Here is a 20615-nt window from a genome sequence, read left to right on the forward strand (position 1 = left end):
TGAGGTCACAACTCCAGTGTTTGTGTCAGACACAGCTTCATATCTACGCCCAGAAACCTACATTCGGTTTGTCGATTAGAAATGAACGTAATCAATGAAATTCTTAATGAACAATTATCGATTAGTCGACTAATCATGCCCATCCCAACTCTGAACATATAGTATTACTCAAGTTTTAAAAAATTAAAAACAGTCACTGAAACAGCAATAAAAGGATCCAGGAGTCGCCTGTTTGGACATTAAATGTAGAAACTTTTCAACACTGAACTGAACCAACAATATTGGAACAAAATAGTCAATAAAATAATTACAAAAATATTCGAAATTATACAAACATGTCTTAACATTTCAACATTTCTGATGAGATAGGTGGACCTGTCTGTGTTTTTGTGGTGTGTTCAGTCCGGGTGCAGGAGGAGACGCAGCAGCAGATCAGGAGCAGCTTCAGTCTGTTTCTGTTTCTGTGCTTTTTCATTTTTGGGAGCACAGAAAATCCAAATTCATACAAATACGTAGTGAAAGGAATAAACAGAGAAACACCGGCCGTACTGAGGACAGGAGATTCACTCGCTCTCACGTGTCAGAAGTGTATATTGCAGATGTACATGCAGATCGTGACAAAAAAAAACTCTTGCGACAAACCAGAGGGTCACAATCCAACCTTTGGGAAACAATACTGTGTAACATTCCATCTTTAAACTTCTATCATTGTTCATTTTGCATTTTTTTCCCCCCATTATAAGGCTCCTTCTGTCTTACCTTATTATTGAAACCTTATTAATGCTCTGCTCGTTCTTCTTATGCCACGATTTATTTCATAATTGTTGCTTTTGGCTTAATTTCGAGGTGTCAGGAGATGGATTCACCTGCATTCACCCGACCTTTTCCTTTATTTTGTGCGAAACTTAAGTGTTTTGATCCGTACGTCCTGCAGCATCTTCTCCAGCATCTTCTCCTTCGGAAGACAGAACCCACCTTACCTCCTCAGCCCTGAGTCCCAAGAGGAGCAGAGGAGGAGGAGAGGAGGAGAGGAGCAGAAGATGAGTAGAAGAAGGTGCAAAGGAGGGAAGAGCGGAGGAGGCAGGAACAGAGGAGTGGAAGGAGGAGAGACGTGCAGAGGAGCAAAGGAGGGAGGAACAGAGGAGTGGAAGGAGGCAGGAACAGAGGAGCATCAGAAGAGAGAGGGTCAGAGGAAGGTGAGGGGAGGATGAGAGGAGCAGAGGAGGATGAGGGGAGCAGAGAGGAGCAGAGGATGATGAGGGGAGGAGGAGGATGAAGGGAGGAGAGAGGAGCAGAGGAGGATGAGGGGAGCAGAGGAAGGTGAGGAGGCGAGGAGAGGAGAGAGGAGTAGAGGAGGAGCAGAGGTGCAGAGGAGGCTGAGGGCAGAGAGGAGCAGAAGAGCAAATTACGCAAATTAAGCAGAGGAAGCTGAGGGGAGAGTGGTGCAAAGGAGGCAGGAAAAGAGGAGTGGAAGGAGGAGAGAGGAGCAGAGGATGATGAGGGGAGGAGAGGAAGATGAGGGGAGGAGAGAGGAGCAGAGGATGATGAGGGGAGGAGAGGAAGATGAGGGGAGGAGAGAGGAGCAGAGGAGCATGAGGGGAGCAGAGAGGAGCAGAGGATGATGAGGGGAGGAGGAGGATGAAGGGAGGAGAGAGGAGCAGAGGAGGATGAGGGGAGGAGAGGAAGATGAGGGGAGGAGAGAGGAGCAGAGGATGATGAGGGAAGCAGAGGAGGATGAGAGGAGAAGAGGAGGGTGAGAGGGGCAGAGGAGGATGAAGGGAGGAGAGAGGAGCAGAGGAAAATGACGAGAGGAGAAGGAGCAGAGGAAGATGAGGGGAGGAGAGAGGTGCAGAGGAGCAGATGAGGATGAGAGGAGCAGAGGATGATGAGAAGAGAGAGGTGCAGAGGAGGAGAGGAGGGGAGAGGAGCAGAGAAAGATGAGGAGAGAGGAGGAGCAGAGGATGATGAGGGAAGCAGAGGAAGATGAGGAGAGTCCCTGGAGAGGAGCAGAGGAGGATGGGGGGAGGAGAGGATGATGAGGAGAGGAAAGAGGAGCAGAGGAAGATGAGGGGAGTCCCTGGAGAGGAGCAGAGGATTCCCCGGGGAGCCGTGGATAACGCTCAGCTCGGGATCCCCCCCCCCCCCCCCCGAGGCGGCGGCGCATCGCACTCCACGCGCGCTCAGACACGTGCCGCGGCGACCCCCACTCCTCCCTCCTCCTCCTCCCTCGCTCTCCCGCCGGCTCTGTTTTGCTTTGTCACATTGAGAGGTCTTGGAGTGATCAACACAATCAAAAAAATAAAAATAAACAAACAATAAAGACGCGTTTTACCCCTTTTACCTTGAACAATTCCAAAAAACGAGACAGAAAATTCCCAGGTTCGGGCTGTAGTTTAGTAGATTACGCGTTTTTATTCGGAGAAAAGTAGGATGAAAAAGTAAAATCGACGCATTAAAATCGAAATTCAGAAATTGGAATGAAATAAATGTGGTGAAAAAGGCTGGACACGGACGGTCGGATGAGAAGACGCGTCGTGTCCGTGCGTAAAACTCTAGCTCCCTCTGGTGTCCATGACGCACGGCACAAGCGCAGACGCACCAGAAAAGTTTGGGCTCGTGTGAATCTCTACGTGGAGCTGCAGGAATAAAAACAAATCCAAACAATAAAAGGTCACATGCTGATAAAAATGTTATGCGTAAGTGTCTCCGTGATGTTATTGCTTTACCTGGAATGTTCCGTTAAACAAATCCATCAGCATTTATTCATTACAAGTGTTTTTATTGCTCAAAAAGACAAGAATTCCTTCTGTGAATAGGACGACTCTCCACAGATCTGACCTGTAACGTAGCGCAGAGCTGTATAACATTTCACTGCGAATTTTACACTCTGAACTTTTGAATTTGAGGGCTTGAAAATATCTGTATCTGTGTAAAAGGTATTTTGAATATATGGAATATACAGAAAAGGTACAATTTCAGCAACTAAAATTCAGAATAAAAATAATTCAATTCAAAAAGTGAGAAATTCAGCGGTATTTAAAATTCTAAATCTGATGGAACAAACTGTCTTCCATGATCTACCACACAGGTGTCAAACATGCGGCCTGGGGGCCAGATCCGGCCCTCCAAGACCTTTAATCTGGCCCTCGGCTGATTTTCTACTAAAATATTTTAATGATATTTTCTATTAAAATCTTGTTAATTTTCTGTGGTGTTTATCACAGCAGCGTCTCCAGCGTCTCTGTACGTGGCCCCTCCCACCAGAGCAGCACAAATGAAGACTTGTCTCTTTCCAAACGCTCTTAAAGGACGATCGTTTTGACTGTTGACCGTGACACCCTCATCAGAAAAATGTCCAACATGAGAAAAGTGGAGCCGAGTGCAGGATTTTACAACAAAAATGAACTTATTCCTGTTTACACACAAGTTCATGTTAAAACATTGTGTTGAAATTGTATTTTTCTTAAAGTTTCAGATTGTTCATAATATTATAATATTTAGTAAAATAAAGAGTTCATCAATTTAAAAAAGATTTTCTGTAATAGATTTGTGTTTCTCTGCACAAATATTTGAACTTATTGTTATTTTTGGGGTTTATATGACATGAGTTTTCTGATCCGGACACTTTGGGATCGGTTGGATACGACCCCCGGACCAAAATGAGTTTGACACTCCTGATCTACCAGCAAAGTGTTCGCTCATCTGGACTGGTGATATGCCTCCATCTACTGGCAGGAGAGAGAATTACAACAGAGAAAAAATGAACCCTTCCTTGCCCTGACGCTGATGTTGCTGCAGTTAACATGATCTGATGGCAGAAATCAGAAATCTGGGGTGAAAAAGGTGAGATGGTTTGTTTTTTTGTAAACTGGCTACACTGGGGGCGTCTATTTCGCGTTAATACGACCAGACCCCGTCTAAATGAACAACGATTCACCAGTGTCCCATCAGAATACAAATAATTCAATTTTTTCGGATTTAAAAAAATTCAAAGTGAGAAATTCAGCGATATTTAAAATTTAAAATCTGATGGGACAAATTATCTTCTATAATCTACCAGAAAACTGTTCACTCCTCTGGACTGGTGATATGTCTCCATCTACTGGCAGGAGAGAGAATTACAATAGAGAAAAATGAAGCCACACTTGCCCTGACACGTTGATGTTGCTGCAGTTAACATGATTTGGTGACAGAAATCAGGCATGAAAACGAGTTGGGGTGAAAAGGGTGAGGTGGTTTGCTTTTTTGTAAACTGGCTGCACTTGGGCGTCTGTTTCAGGTTCATAAGACCAGGTCGTGTCTAAATGAACGGCGATTCACCAGTGTATGAACTAGTGCTGTAATCAAGACCGCACGAATCGAGACCAAGACCAGAATGAGACCAAGACCAGGACAAAACCAAGACCTCTGAGAGTCGAGCCCGAGACAAGATCAAGACTTTTAAAGGTCGAGACCAAGACCACATCAAGACCATCTTTGTAATTTGACATTTATTTTGGCACAAATATATCATTTTTAAAATCTCAATTGTATCTGATTTGTTAATTTAGTAGGGATGTAACCATATCCAAATCTCACGGTACGACATTTACTGCAATATTTGGAAGAGGCTAATGTAGCTGTAGATGTGACACTTTTTTGCTTTTAAAACACCTTGACAAGATTTTGGTTCCATCATAATCTCAAGAACTCAAGTAAAAAACATTTGTTCATGTTGTCTGCACTGAAATGAATCATGGGAAATAGTTTCTGATGTTCATAAACTTTTGCTACTATAAAACCATGAAATTAAGCAAAGGAACATGTAATTCGAAATATTGTAATGGTCCACGATATTATTGTGAGAACTTTGACGATATATCACATCACGATATTTTAGTTATTGTTACATCTCTATAATTTAGGCCCAAAATATGCCAAGCAAACTGTACTGCACTTAACACGCTCTCCTCGGGGTCACATTTTTTTCCTTCTTGCTCTTGGGGCGGGTCAATCAGACCCAAAAATGTATTTTCTTGCCTGGCAAGAATTTATTTGAAAGTAAATTTTTTAGTCTGATTGACCTGCACCAAGAGAGCGGGAAGGAAAAAAATGTGACCCCGAGGAGAGCGTGAGGGTTTTTAAACACTCTGTGGCCCTTTTTTGGACCCTCACCCAGTTTGCGAACCCTTTAATAGAACTTCCACTGGCACTTTACACAAAACTCACCGTCTGAAGCACCGGTACAAGTTTATTGCCAAGAGCAGTGTCTGTAATGAAATGTTCGTACCTAAACTTTTCTCATCGAATCTATAAAATCCACGTCCTGTAGGTCATCATTTCCCAAAGACTGGGTTGTGATCCACAGGTGGGTCACAAGAGATTTTTTTTGGATCTCCTTGTCACGATGTGCATGTTGGTCTGTGATATACAGTTCTGCCTCGACTCTCCTCCTGCACCCGGACTGAACACGCTACAAAACACACACAGGCCCACCTTTCTCACTAGAAACGTTAAGACATTTAAAGTCCAAATAGTCAACGTATGGATCTTTTTATTCCTGTTTTTCATAGTTTAAAACTGGAGTAAAACTAATTGTTCAGACACACGATCACTCAGTCAACAATAAAATATCCTCAATAATGTTCAATAATTCACCTTTATTTTGTGATTTACGAATAATGTCTATGGACTTGGATGGCGAAGGTTTGTCACTTTTAAAATATGAGTTCCCAGAAAAAAAGTTTGGGAATCACTGATGTGGGTCACACTGCTGCAAATTTCTCCAAAAAGTGAGATTGTTATGCCTGAGAAAGCTCAAAAAAGTGTCAATTTATGGACTTAAAATGGAAATATTTCTACTTATAACGAAGTCCACATTGAAACCAGTGAGAATGAAGCTAAAAAAACAACTTTAAGCTCGTCTTTGGCGATGGAACATGCTTAAAAGTAGGTACATTTAACATTGTATATTAAAGCTAAAGCATGCATTGAAAAATCTGGTGCGTGCGTTGAATCCGTTCGTCTGAGATGCGAGGAACAGGCCACACGTGATCTTTGTGGAGCATCTTTATTCTGCCACAAATCAAAGCCAGTAGTTCTGAAAGAGGAGCTTGCATTTGGACTCACGGACAGAGACATGGCGTGTGAGAGAGGGTGACCGCGCGTGGTGGTTCTGCCGAGTGCACACATGTTAGCGAGGCGTGTGTGTTTGTTTGTGTGTGTGGACGGGTTCGGGCTCGATCAGAAACTCAAGAAAGGAAAGGGTCCGATGTTTTACAAACCAGGGGAATGCACACGCTTCTGCTCAATATATCACATTTATTACCTTTGAACTGATTCATGAAACGAGTGGGGGCAAAGCCACTCCGATCACTGTCTTTAGAAAAACGCAGGAAAAGAGAAACAAAAGAGCAGCCCGTAGCGTCGGGTTCGTCCGGGGGGGAGAGACATAGAAATAAAGTCTGATGTTTTTTTGTTTTTTTTTTCCAGACAGTAAAATGATCAACTTAAACATTTCAACCCATTTCGACAACCCCCAGACACTACCTTCCCTATTGCATCCAGTCAAAAAAAAAAAAAAAACAATACGAGGCCGATGAGCAGGAGCAGTCCTCTCAAAACAGAAAACGGTGGCGAGCGACGCAGAGCTGGAGCGCCCCCTGGAGTCTCCACCGGTACAGTCCAGTCCGCACAGGCTTCTCCACAGAGGCATGGGGGTCAAAGGGGAACTCAGAAAAAGAGACAAAGCGCCCATTCTTCACTTTGGAAAACATTAGAAGCCAACGTGAAACATTTCTGTTGGATTTGTGTGGTTGGAGAGAATTAAGAGACTGGCTCTTGGACCATAAAAACAGAAAATGATCCTCTTAAAAAAAGGAAAGCAGCATATGAGGGAGAAAGCATATGTAGTGGAATGGGGTGGGGCAAAAAAAAAAAAAAAAAAAAAAAAGAGTTCACCTAAGGGCGCTATGCATTAAGTTGTAGTCCTATGAATATTTGTTTCCTTTTTCTTTTTACTACAAGTTCGAAGTAAGTCTTTAAAGTCAAAAGAAATCAAGAAAGTCTTCATTTAGTTTGTTGTCCGTGTTAGTTCATCACCCCTAGTAGAATTAGAGATCAGCAGAGAAAGGTGGTTGGGCTTTAGGCCGTAGCAGTCTTTAGAACGCCTACTTGACCCGTCCCTGGCGCTCCTGAAACAAAAAGGGAAGCACGTCAGTCACACGAAAAAAAACAAAACCAGTCTGACACCGCGGCGCTGGAATAACTGCGGCTCAGACGACGTCACGACTTTCCACGGGCCAATAGTTTTTAAAAGAGGCGGGGCAGCTCTTTGTTAAAATACAGATTTAGGTTGTAAAAAAAGCAGACAGACAGACCAGGGTAGGTAATTATTTTTTCCATGGGGCCAAATTTGAAAGAAAATATCGAAGAGGCCAAAATGCTTAACTCAATTCTGCAGAATATTAATTGTATTTCTTTATAAAAAGCAGTAAATCTCATTGTTTTGACGAGCTGCTCAGACTGGGGAGAGTTTATGTTCTGACTCAGCACTGAAAAAATTTGGTTGCCTTCCAAAAAAAAAAAAAAGGAAATTAGAAAAATCAGTTTGTCGAATGGAGAATAGTTTGTTTGGTCGAATATGTTTCGTAGCTCATCCACTCCTTTTTCGGACACAAGTAAAATCTGTGCGACATTTATTTTCGCTTATTGTTACAGAAAAGAAATATTTACTTTACGTGTTACATCTATGTATTTATGTTCGATGTTTTACTGTCCAAATAAACATTCATTCATTCCTGAGCTGAAGTCGACAAACTGATTTTTCTCCTTTGCTGTGGATTCTACCTGAACGACAGATTTTTTTCCTTACAAAAAAAAAGTCATTTAAAAACAGGAACTAACTAAACGAATAAAAGCAGTGCAGTTTTAGTCCAGACATGAGTTAAAATTATAAAATGTGTTTATTTTGTGATACCAAGTTGGCTTAAAAAGGGTCGTATGTGGCTCGGGAGCTGCACAATGCTCAGGTTTGATATAGGCGAGTTTCATTGTTGACAAAAGCGCGCGTTGCATGATGGGAATTATTTTGGTCGGCGGCAAGAAACACTAATTCAACATGACGGACGGAGCGAGAAAGCACGTAAAGGGTATTGATCCCGGTTATTTATCCACTCTAACGACAGAGGACCCAAGACCATTTGACCAGAAATTGGTCATAAGCATCGACGGACGACAAATCACCCTTTTCAACCCCGACAAAAGGTGGAACAAACCAAATTTCTGGTCTGAATCTCCAACTACCTGGACAAATATTCACTTGGGCGACATCCACAATGACTTGGTGGAAACTCCTGGGCCATTCACAGCAGAAAAGATGAAAACCTCCAAGAGTCTCGATGTGTTGTTGAACTTGTTGGAGTCCAAGGTTTGTTAGGATCTTCTACGTTTGCTCTGCGGATGTTTGAAAGTCGTTTAATTCACCGTTAGTGGTTCTTTTCACTCGGAATAAGAAAAAGACATTTTCCTTCTTCCGTGCTTCTATTTGTGCATCCGATAATGCAGCAGGAATTTACCATTATCGGGGAGAAATACGCGAGGTTACGCACTGTGTTTGACGCTACCGTGTTTCTTGCCTCCGAACAAAATATTTCCCAGCAGCAACGCGGGCTTTTAATAACAATGACGTCAGCTGAAACTCGCCTATAGACCAGGCATGTCCAAACTATGTGGCCCTCAGACAAATCTTCCTTAACCCTTAAGCTTCAAGGTACACTGGCCCAAATCACCTTTTAAAAATAAAAAAATTACTTTTTACTGCAACCATTTTGAAATCTACCTTGATAAAGCTCATATTTAATATTTAGTGTTTGGTTTTAAGCAGCTTGGCATAAATAAAGACTGATGGATCATTCTAACGTGTTAAATATGCACATATTTCAATTATTCACTGTACTGAGCATCAGTCTACAGCCCTCGATCGGCCTCTGCTTCGTCTGTGTTTAGATATGTGGCTCTTGATGAAAAAAGTGTGGACACCCCTGATATAGACTGACCAGGACTGGGATATTTCACAGGAAAATACGAAGTTATCAAGAGAGAAAAGTGGCTCTTGTTCCCCATCTAAGAAAAGAACACATTTGAGAAACTAAAAACCACCAGCACAGTCTAAAAGTCAAGAGAATAGTGCGCCAATCTAACCCAGCACTAAATAATAACTCTGCGCAGTAGGGACGTAACAATATCCAAATCTCTCTGTACGATATTTTCACAATACACATCTCACGGTACGATATTTACTGCGACATATCCTACCTTTTTTACCTCTTAAAATGCCTCGACAAGACTTACTCCAAAGAACTAAGACTTAAAAGTGTTAGAACTGTTATTTCTTCTTGTCGTCTGCACTGAAATGGAGCAAAGGATCGTGGTCGATGTAGTTCCCTCTGTCTTTTTTTATCTATTCCTGCACCTTAACTCTTAATTTAAGCAGAGACTTGTAATTCGATATATTGTGAGAACTCTGACAATACGATATCATCATATTTCAGTTTTTGTTACATCCTTACGGCACAGAGTTGTTTTTTTTTCCCCCATCAAAATCGGCTGCTTAAGAGTTATCGCCTTCACACTTTGACGCATTGATCATTTGACTCTGTAGGCTGTAAACGGTGAGTCTAGGTCACAAACGCAGACACTTCTAGGAACGTCTGAATGCTTAATGACCCTGTGGTTTAGAGATGTTGAAATAAGTGCGAGCTAAAACGAGTGAATGATGTTTCTGTGCACTTTGAAGACTGGAACAGGCCAAACCGTATCAGTTCTTCGCGTATCTGGGCCAAACGATGGTCAACACGGACAAAGAAAGGGATGTTTAAACGGATTACAACAAGCGTAAGTAACCGACTAAACCTGTTTATTTTTTTTATCTTTTCAAAGTGCACAAACATAAGGGCGACTCCAGTTTAACTCTGATCACGAGAAAATATGGAAGCGGGAGGAGTTATTTGAGTTGAGCCACTTCAGTCTGACGCTCTCGTCGCCGACACAACGAAAACGACGCCGTGTTCTCGCCAGTGTCGGGAGTAACAGATTACATGTACAGAGTTATGTAATCAGAGTACAATTTATGAGTAAATGTATTCAGTTACAGTTACTGTTTCAGTGAGTGGTAATTGGATTACAGTTACTTTGAAATAAATGGATTACACGGCGGGATTTTCACATTTGGGGCTATATACCTTTTTTTCCCCTCGGTAATTCCACTCATAGCAAGACACGAAAATAGGCCTAAAACCAGGACTAAAACCAGGTCTAAACCAGGACTAAAACCAGGTCTAAAACCAGGTCTAAAACCAGGATTTAACAGGACTAAACCAGGTCTAAAACCAGGTCTTAAACCAGGTCTAAAACCAGGTCTAAAACCAGGACTAAACCCAGGACTAAAACCAGGACTAAAACCAGGTCTAAAACCAGGTCTAAAACCAGGACTAAAACCAGGACTAAAATCAGGACTAAACCCAGGACTAAACCCAGGTCTAAACCCAGGTCTAAACCCAGGTCTAAAACCAGGACTAAAACCAGGACTAAAACCAGGACTAAAACCAGGACTAAAACCAGGACTAAAACCAGGACTAAACCAGGACTAAAACCAGGACTAAACCCAGGACTAAACCCAGGACTAAACCCAGGACTAAAACCAGGACTAAAACCAGGACTAAAACCAGGACTAAAACCAGGACTAAAACCAGGACTAAAACCAGGACTTAACAGGACTCAACCAGGTCTAAAACTAGGTCTAAAACCAGGACTAAAACCAGGACTAAAACTAGGACTAAACCAGGACTAAAACCAGGACTAAACCAGGATTTAACAGGACTAAATCCTGCTGTGCGGACCATGTTTCTTCGTTTTCTATCAATAATATTTTTAATTTGGTTCAGTAAAGTCTGGATTTTTTATTTTCTTTTATCAGACAAAACTTATGTGAAGATTTCCTCGTCTTTGCTTCTCTACAGCAAATCAAGTAATCCAAAGTATTCAGATTACATTACTCACTTTAAGTAATTTAATGGATTACGTTACAAACTACATTTTGGTGTGTGTAATCTGTAGTCTGTAGGGGATTACATTTTAAAAGTCACCTTCCCGACACTGCTTCTCGCCGTTAAAATGGTTAAATCTGTGCGTTACCTGGATCCTGTAATGACTCCGGCTGCTGGGGTTGCTGGGATATGGCTCGCTGCCCTGGACCTCCACCTGTCACACACGGAGAACAGACTCAGCACAACACAGTTCACAGTCGCGGCGCGCGTCCGGATCGGCGTTTACGAGCTCGACGCGCCTCTCGGAAAAGCGTCGCGGTTTGTGGACTTCTTAAAAACGCTCCTCCGCTCACCTACACGGGCGAGGGTAAAAGCGACTTACCCGAGAACAGGGCCCCGTATGAGGTCGTTAATCTTCCACACTGATGGACGAGAGCTCTGATCACTGAACCACCGAGCCACAGCCCCATCGTGTTCTCATTTCAACAGCACATGCACAGTTTAGGAATATTAAAAGGTCAAGTTTTGGACAGTAACTACAAACTTAATCCTCCTGCGCCAAGATAAAGTCGCGGGTTAAGGAATCTATTTGGAATAAATCATAAAAAACATTCACTTTTGTCAAATTCATGTTTAAAATATAATATAGATACAGAGGAGGAAGTAGATTAACAAAATAGAATCTACCCGGTGTGAGTTTTGTCCACTTAACTACTTTAAATGTTCAGACGAGGGGCGTGCAAAAATATTGAAATATCGATATATCGTATCGTTTAATGTGATGATACAGTATCGATATCGTGGACCGCTGTATCCATATATCGGCAAGAGTCATTTTTGGTATATTTTACTCAATTATTTTGTGTAAGAGCTACGGAAGTGTTGACGTTTTAACAATTTTGATGAGTAAAATTGGTGTTTTTCAAATAAACTTCGCACAAACTTGGTAAACTTTTAGTATAACAGCCGTGAGTTAGCCTTTTTTTTTTTTTTTTTAAACACTGAACCATATCGAATCAACGTGAAATATATTGTAACGGATCCTATCGAGTGGAAAACTCGCTGTATCGCAAGCGTATCGCATCGCGGCCTGCGTATCGAGGTTCGTATCGTGTCGACAGCTTCTTAATGACACCCGGCCCTAGTTCGGACCTCTGACTCGCTCTAACAAGACAAGACAGTGACGTTTCTCGAGTTTATACAGTTCAAAAAGACACTTGGAGCATTTAATCATGGGATAATCCTCATCAGAAACAGTTGTTTACACGTGAACGAAACCAGTCACCCTCGTGCCCCGCTGCCGCTCAGTGTCTCCGCTCTGAACTCCTCCGGCTCTGGGGTTTGGAGTCATTACGCCGAGGACTCTTGTTCTTGTAAGCCCGAGGGGGTTATGGCCGACAAGTGATCTGATTGATTCATTGTGCAGCTTAGCAATTATACAGCTATCTGCTCCTGTTTTTAACTTGATAAATGTTTACTTCAGTTCCGCACAACTATCAGATGGAGGCCGAGCACACACCCTCGCATGGAATTTCATGCAAATCAAGGTCTGGCTTTATAACAGGTTTACACTGTCCAAAATGAAACCACATGAAATGACAGGGCAGTCTGAGGCTTAAGTTTAATACGTCTGAATCATCATCACACAAGATTTAAACTTTGGCCTCGCTCTACACGCGTGACCACAGGACAAACGGGAGAGAGTCCAGTCAGACTGGAGCAGCACCAATAACCAACATGACAGTTTACAGGAGAATAAAGACGTCAGGATTGAGTTACACTGATATGAACCATCCCTCGGTTACCTTTTTGACACACTCCTCCTCCTCCTGGCGTTTCTCGTAGTGGGAGAAGTCGTCAAAGATGGAGGTGGTGTGCTTGTAGGCTGCCATGATCTTGAGCACCTGCCGGGCCTTGTCCAGGGGCACCTCCTGTGTGTCCCTGGAGTTGGTGACGGGCTTGTTTTCATTGTTCTCCAGCCGGATGTGCCTCAGCTGACTGTTGGGAACGTCCTTTACAAAGATCCAGCGCACGTCAAAGCGGCCCTTCCACTTGTCCTGCGCCCACACGCCCGCTGACGTGTTGTAGTCCACGGGAGAGCGCATCTCCGCCACGCCACAGAAGTGCCCGCTGCCGTTGACGCTGAAGAGCAAATAGAGCGGGCCCTTGCCCCCCAGAGAGCGGTAGGCCGCGTCCAGGCGCTTGTTGCCGTGCTCCGTGCTGCACCAGATGTTGTACTTGATGGAGCGGTGGATGTCGTCCTCAGAGTAGCTCTTGATGATGAACACGCGTCCTTGTTTGGGGTTCCAGTCAAAGTCCTTGGGATTGTAGTTATTTACCATTCGCAGCTTCTCTAAGACGGGGTGAGGTTCAGAAGGGACACCTGGGACCACGGGCACTCCGGCGGAGGAGGGGGGGGACTGGCCCGACCCGCTCCCGCCGGCCTCCCCGAAGCCGTTGGTGCGGTTCCGAGGGGGGATCCAGCGGGTGGGCTGAGAGGGCTGTTGTTGGCTGGGGGGAGGGGGACCCTGGGACAGAGGCTGTGCCAGAGGAGCCATGGCAGGCTGACCCGCCTGCAGCTGACCCATCTGGGACACGGGTGGCACCAGCTGCCCGTTGCTAAGGGGCAGCTGGGGAGTCCCGGCAGCAGTAGCGCCGGGCTGGGGGGACGCCTGGTTAGGTGGCTGCCCGTTGGTGGGGGCTTGAGGCACCTGCTGAGGCGTGGCAGCCTTGGGCATGCTGCCTTTGTTGTCCCACGTGCCGATGTCCATGTTGTGTTTAATGGGCGGAGGAGGCAGGTTGGCGCCGGCCATGCCGCCCTTGGTTTTCAGCTTGGGCTGAGGCTTGGCTGGTTTGCTGGCAATGTCTGCCCAGGAGGCGGGCTTGGCAGGAGCTATAGACACGGGAGGCATGCTGGGGGGCCCCACAGAGGACACAGGACCCAAGGGGCCCCCACCGGGTAAAGCGGAGCCAACCACTTTAGGAGCAATGTCCCCGTTTCCCCCCGGAGCCGTGCTGCCGATCTTCAGTCCGGCCATGCTCTGGTCCAGGCTGTTCATTCCGGGCGCCTTGTTCAGAGGCTCGTTGGCCGGAGCAAACGGGGACTGTCCGTCGATCATAGCGCCTCCTAGGGAGCTGGGGGCGTAGGCGTAGTTGCTGCTGTAGCCGGAGCTCTGCGGCGTGCCCGACTGTCCCTGAGAGCTGCTGCTGCCCCACGCAGAGAAGTCGATGCCGCTGGGGAAGAAGTTGAAGCCGTGCTGGCCCAGGAAAGGGTTGCTCCCGAGAGGACCCGGCTGACCAAACATGGCGTCTGGGAGGTAGTGGGGCTCCCCGTTGCTCAGCTGTCCATAGGAGGCCAGGTAAGGCATGGGAGGGTCTCCGCCCGTGGACCATGCTGCCTCGTTCAGGGAGTAGGAGAATCCAATGGAGGGGCTGTAGTAGCTGGGCATGTACGAGTCTGACATGGCCGTATAGGCATTGCTCTGCGGGAAACAAGGACAAACGTCAGTCAAACTAGAGTAGGAACATTTTGAGATATGCCAACTAGAAAAATAAGATGACGGCACATAACAGTTCTAACATTTATAAAAATAACCAGCTAATATTAAAATATTTTCAAACCCAGACTCTGGAAAAATAAATGTTCTCGTTACTAAGATGATGAGCCCTGGTTAAAGTAACAGCCCAGCGCTCATGAGCAGATGTTCAACACTAGTGAAATATAGAATGAACTAAGTAGGACAAATAAGGGTTGTTCTAGGAGACAAACGCAGACACCACCAAGACCACTGAGGCAGCTGCACAGCCTCGCTCCCAATACTCATTCCTGTTTGGTTAGAACAGAAAAACATCTGTAGTGAGGACAGACCAAAGCAGCCTAAACGTACAAGGGACTCCCCAGTGCAAGGCTGAACAAAAAAAACAAAACAGATAGACAATTAAAATAAATTCATATTGATTTATCTGGAAGAAAATCAGTTTTATTCCTCCTACTTCCCCCCAACCAGGTTCCTGTGGGCTTCTGTAGCCGAGTCTTGTCAACAGCAAAAAGTGTTTCCAGAAAAGACTACCATAATTTCAGAACTATAAGCCGTTAATTTTTTCTCACGCTTTGAACCTTGCAGCTTAAACAACGAAGCGGCGAATATATGAACGGATTATTTATCATCAACACAGAGGATTTGCAGCCCGAGCGAAGGAAAGAGGTAAAACTTGAAGATGCAACGTCAGCTCGCGGTGTTTGTCAGAAGTAGGAGTGTGCAAAAATATCGGAATATCAATATATCGTAACGTTTAATGTGATGATTTAGTATTGATATCGTGAGCTGCTGTATCGATAAATCGCCAAGAGTACTTTTTGGTATATATTGCTAAATTATTTTGTTACAGCTACAGTTTTGTCGTTTGTTCAGAGGAAGGAAACTCGTTTTTGCGACACATTTGACATTTTCACCGTTTTGATGATGAAAATGTTTGTGTTTCATACGAACTTTGCACAAGAAGTGGTTTAAGAAAGACTTTTTGTGTCACAGCCTTGATTTAGACTTTACTTTTTATCGAACCGTGTCGAATCGATTTAAAATATATCGTATTGAAACAAAAGTGCACTGTATCAAATCGGCAACTTCTTAATGATCCCCAACCTTAGTCAGCACTTAAACAGCGATTAAGTGACAAGTTCTGGCGCTAAATGAACATTAGTGAGTGGGATACGACTCAATGACCCGTTAAATCATGTGAGTGCGTAAATGACGAGAAGAAACGTCTCAAACTTTAGAAGCTGGACAGAGGCTCTTTCTTTCAGAAGAGCAGAAAGCGACGCAGTCTGATAATCCGGTCGTTTTACTGCCGTGTTACAGACGCCGTTTCAAAAAAAGCATGTACCAGTATTTAAATAAAAGTTTAAAAAAAATTGCATGTTGTTAAAATCACATTATTGCCGCAACCGTTGTCAATTATCCTTGGTGCATCAGTAGGATTTAATAATCTGACATCAGCCCAAAACTGTTCATTCCCTATTTTATTATTAATGCAAAAAAAAAAAAACTACTGTGGCTACGAGACCTTGTTAATATTTTACATCTAGAGAGAATAGATGAATCACGAATTTTGGACTTCCGGTCATCGCGCAATACATGCCGGGAAGGATCCTCCGAAAAAGTCGTTAGTTTGTTTTGGGATTCGGACATTGTAAGTGTGTGGATGCTGGATCCTAACAGCGGAAACTGGCTCGAGAAATTTGTTTGTGAACTCCATAAATGCAAAGTGAATCAGATGTGTGTGACTCAAACCTCAACCTTCAAACTGTTCCTCTTCCCAATGGAATTGAAAAATAGTGAAAGGTGAAGGCGATGGGCAGGATTGATCCACAGGAAGAACCAAAAAGGAAACATTTGTCTGTCTAAATCATCCTGAGTTTGTATGTGGAGCAACAACAAAGCCAAATCCCGTTTGTTAAGTGAGACGAGTAGAAGACAAACAGACTGAGCTGCACTTTCTTGTTCTTGTGGTTTTACAGAAACATCACGTCTTGGTCTCTTTGCAGTGGAAGGTGTTTCTTGTCGAACAGTTGGAGACTTTCACTTTGGCGTTGACTTTTTAAATTCGTAACCAAACGAACACTTACAAAATCTTCGCTGCAAACTCGGGATTATTTCTTAGACAGTTGTTTCCTTTTTGGTTCTTCCTGTGGATCAATCCTGCCCATCGCCTTCACCTTTCACTATTTTTCAATTCCGTTGGGAAGAGAAACAGTTTGAACGGAGGTTTGCAGTCACACACATCTGATTCACTTTTGTTTTTATGGAGTTCGCAAACTTCCGAAGCCCATTTCTCGAGCCGTTTTCCGCTGTTAGGATCCAACAACCACACAATTACGATGTCCGAATCCCAAAACTAAAATATGACAATATCAGAACCAGAAACAAAAGTGATATGGTTCAAAAGACTTGAAAAGATCGACTTTGACAATAGACACATCCCACTGGGGAAACAAACATGGAGGTTTGATGCTCACTTTTTCAAAAAATCCTTCCCAGTATGAATTGCACGATGACCGGAAGTCCAAACTTCGTGATGCATGTGTACAATATTTGTCAAAGGATAAACTCATGTCATTTAAGAACGCGTGGCAATCTCTTTTACAATCTGTTACTATGTGAGGAACTTCTCTAAATTTTTCTCAGTTTTGTGAGATTTACTTCTCTTTTAACTTTTATCTACCAAAAAGCAGTGAGCGCTGTTGATCCTCTACAATTTGAGTTGTAAACTGTTTTTGCCTCAATAAAAATGTTGTGACTAAAAAAATCTTTATGTAAATGTCAAGTTACAGCGTGGACACCTGCGGCTTAGACAGGTGCAGCCTATATATGTATGATTCTATTTTTTCTTTTAAAATTTAGCTGATGCGGTTTATATTCATTTGTGCTCAATACTCAAGAAATTAAAGTTCTTGGATTAGAGTTGTGATGATGATGGGTTGAATATAAAACAAATACATTTTATGCTGCTTTTAGACTTCTTCCAGCAAAAATAATACTTTGATCCTAAATTACCTCACTATTTACTGCACTAAAACAACTCTACATAGTTTTTGTTTGGACAATTTTCTGTAGCTTTGGTGGAAAAATAAAAATCAAATCGATATTTTTAGGCAAAATGGCCAGGCCCTGGTGTATTGTTCGTAATGGTAATTAACCATGAGTCACATCTCAGCAGATCTCGCACCGCTGCAGTGGAAAGTCCCGGCAGGAGCTCACCTGTCGGGCCTGAGTGTTCAGGTAAGGCTCAAACTCATCGTCATTCAAGGTCTCCTTTTGGGTCACAGCTCCGTTTTGCACTGAAAGCACAAGAGATTACGGTTATTGTCATTGTTAAATAACAAACGCGAAACACGGTTCAGCAACTCCCAGGTAAAAAAGCACACGGGATTATGGGAGAGTCCGACTTTAACATTAATAAAAACACGCACGAGGTTATTAATAATTATGTAATCATTACCAGCACTGACGAACTAACAATTAACACTGGCATCTTTACTGTGTGGAGATCACTGAAATATTTGAATAATTTACTGTCCAAGAAACAAGCGCTCCAACCAGAATAAACTGAATTTAATGTGCAGGTGAGTTTGTTTATTAATTATTTGAGTTAAATGTTCATGAAAAGTTGCAGACAATCTGTATTTCACAAATATAAACCTGAACAGGAGACCATTTTAACTGCAGACATTTTTACAGTAAAGCTTTAGTCACACACTAGAGATAATAATCACGTTTTAAACAAATTATTTATGAGTTTTGCATTATTGGGTGGATGTGCAGTTGTGTCTTGTCAGTGTGACTAACACGTTGCTCATCTCCACTAAACCGGGTTCCTGAGGTAAAGGGTGAGACATGTCGTGTCCTCTGTCCTCAGGAGCTCAGTTAAACACGCGGGACATTGAGCCACAACAGCTGCACGTGTTACGCCAAATCTCCCGGGTTTGGACTCAGACCGCGGGGTTCGACTTGTCACTGAGCAGAACTGAGCTGCACTGAGCTGCTCGGGCTGGCGGAGTCTGGGGTCAGCTCCGTGCGCCAACACTCTCCTCCCCGGGACACACGGGGCTAAGCCCGGTGCTGCAGCCGGAGGAGGAGCGTGCTGCGCGGGCACATGTGGCCTCCGGGCCCGCGGGTCCGTGTGGAGGGGCACGGTCTACGGGAGCGCGGAGACAGGCCCAACTTCCGCACTTGGCTCCAGAGAAGCCTGGCATCTCCAACCAGGAAACTGGCCCAGTGCGCGGCGCGCTGCGGCCAACTTTAGCCCGGGCACGTTCTGCGGCGCTCGGAGAAGCGCCACACGGCCTCACAGAGTCCAGGTCCGGTCCGTGTTTGAGGCGGGAGACTGTGGAGCGCCGTGTCCGTGCGCGTTAAACGTGTGCACACTTCGGCGTGAGAGTCAGTGAAAGTTTCGAGCGAGGCCCGAGAGGAGCACGCACTTCCACACCGCACCACACGGAAGCCCCGGGCTCGGCTCGGCCCCGGCGCGCTTACCTTTGTTTGCTTGGCCTTTCGGTCTCTGGATTGGGTCCAGGTGATTCATGAAGGTTTGATTTATGAGAGGAGAGGAGGGGGAGAAAAGATGAAGATAGTTTGGAGCAGTCAGTCCGTTCGCAGGTGGTCAGGCCTACTGCACTAGAGCCGCTGTGGAGCTAAGCTATCCGGTTAGCCGCGGCGCGCTGCTCTGGTGTGGCCTCGGTGCGATCACAAATGTCCGCGCTGGAGCTGCTCCTCGAGGCCGCTGGCTGACATGTCTGTGCGCCCGGAGCCGGAGTGCGGGGTTTGGGCCTGGCTGGAGGCGGCGGGAGCAGCGTCTGTCACTGTGGGAAGTGTTTGTGTCCGGAGCCGATCACACAATGGCGGGCTGCGCTCATGGATGTGCCACGGGATGTGCGCTCTCACTGCGCTGCGCTCACGATCAACATGGAGGAGGCCCACCGCAGGACTTTATGTGCGCGGCTGTGCGCCCCCTGCCGCCCGGGAGGAACACGCACACCGCGGGAACGAGTCACTTCACCACACTGACACTCAATAACATCAAATAAAACTCAGGAGAGAAACTTTACTTGTCACACACATTCCAGTGTTGCAACGCACAGTTCAAGAACAGCAGATGAATATATAAAGGGAAAATAATTACAGCCACAAAATGCTTTTCCTGATCAGTCACTTAATCAGCACCTGTCAAGTAAAACACAGTCCATTAAACTACAGACATAAGTTACACTGGTACTGTCATTAGGTTATCATAAATAAATATGACAAGATTCTCACATGGTTTTGTAAATACACGTGGGTTTAAATCAGTCCTCTCATCATAGTCGTCGATGACTTTAATATAGAGGATTTCTCTCAAATTTGTAAAGTGAGCCACTAATTTAGGAAATGCAGGCACTTTATCCTTGGGTTTGAATTGGCTTTGTGAATTTCAAGTAGGAAAAGCAAAGGACAAATTCAATTCTGTCAACTGGACAAAAGATTTTTGATTGAGTATTTTTGATCAAGTTGACTGAATTGAATTTCTGTTGCTATGTATTCCAGCTGGACGACGGAGAAACTTCACAAACTATTCATGAATAGGCCTCACTGTCACGTAGAATGCAGTGTTGTGATATTACCACCAGGTGGAGTCCTTGCACAGTCAGAGGAAAAGGCTCCTGTTTCAGGGAAGCTCCACCTTCTGCTGAACTGTTGATGTGGTAAAACTCACAGACGCAGGACCGACGTGTCACCACTAGATGTCAGTAGATCATCGCACACCAGAGGAAAAAGAGGGGCCACAATATTCCAATGTAAGTCCAAGGAGGCCGGGGTCAGTAGGACTTTGAAGCGCCCCCTTGTGAACTTTGTCCTTGAAACATGGCGGCCAGCACATTAGATATGTTCATTTATATAAACAGTCTATGATCTGATAAGAGAATCAGTCTTGAGATACTTGAGTTTGCAAAATCCATCTTTCTGGGCAAAGTCCATCCTGAGCAATAACAGCTCTAGATCTGGAGTTGGGTGTCTGCTGATCCTGATCATGTTGTCCCTGCAGCATTGAAGGATG

At 44.4% G+C, this 20615-nt stretch overlaps 1 protein-coding gene across 1 annotated transcript; it reads right to left on the reverse strand.

The window, feature by feature from the left end:
- Window positions 1-5516: 5516 nt before the first annotated feature.
- Window positions 5517-19486, reverse strand: ythdf2 (YTH N6-methyladenosine RNA binding protein F2). Its single transcript, XM_020932434.2, has 5 exons — window positions 19058-19486; window positions 17783-17862; window positions 12830-14506; window positions 11173-11238; window positions 5517-7172 (listed from the first exon to the last, which is right to left on the reverse strand). The coding sequence occupies exons 1-5, from the start codon at window positions 19104-19106 to the stop codon at window positions 7149-7151; spliced, it is 1896 nt and encodes a 631-aa protein (XP_020788093.1). The 5' UTR covers window positions 19107-19486; the 3' UTR covers window positions 5517-7148.
- Between the last annotated feature and the right edge of the window lie 1129 nt (window positions 19487-20615).

This window comes from Boleophthalmus pectinirostris, unplaced genomic scaffold (assembly GCF_026225935.1).
Source record: "Boleophthalmus pectinirostris isolate CB_2022bp ecotype Guang Dong unplaced genomic scaffold, ASM2622593v1 HiC_scaffold_10, whole genome shotgun sequence".
NCBI lineage: Eukaryota > Metazoa > Chordata > Actinopteri > Gobiiformes > Gobiidae > Boleophthalmus > Boleophthalmus pectinirostris.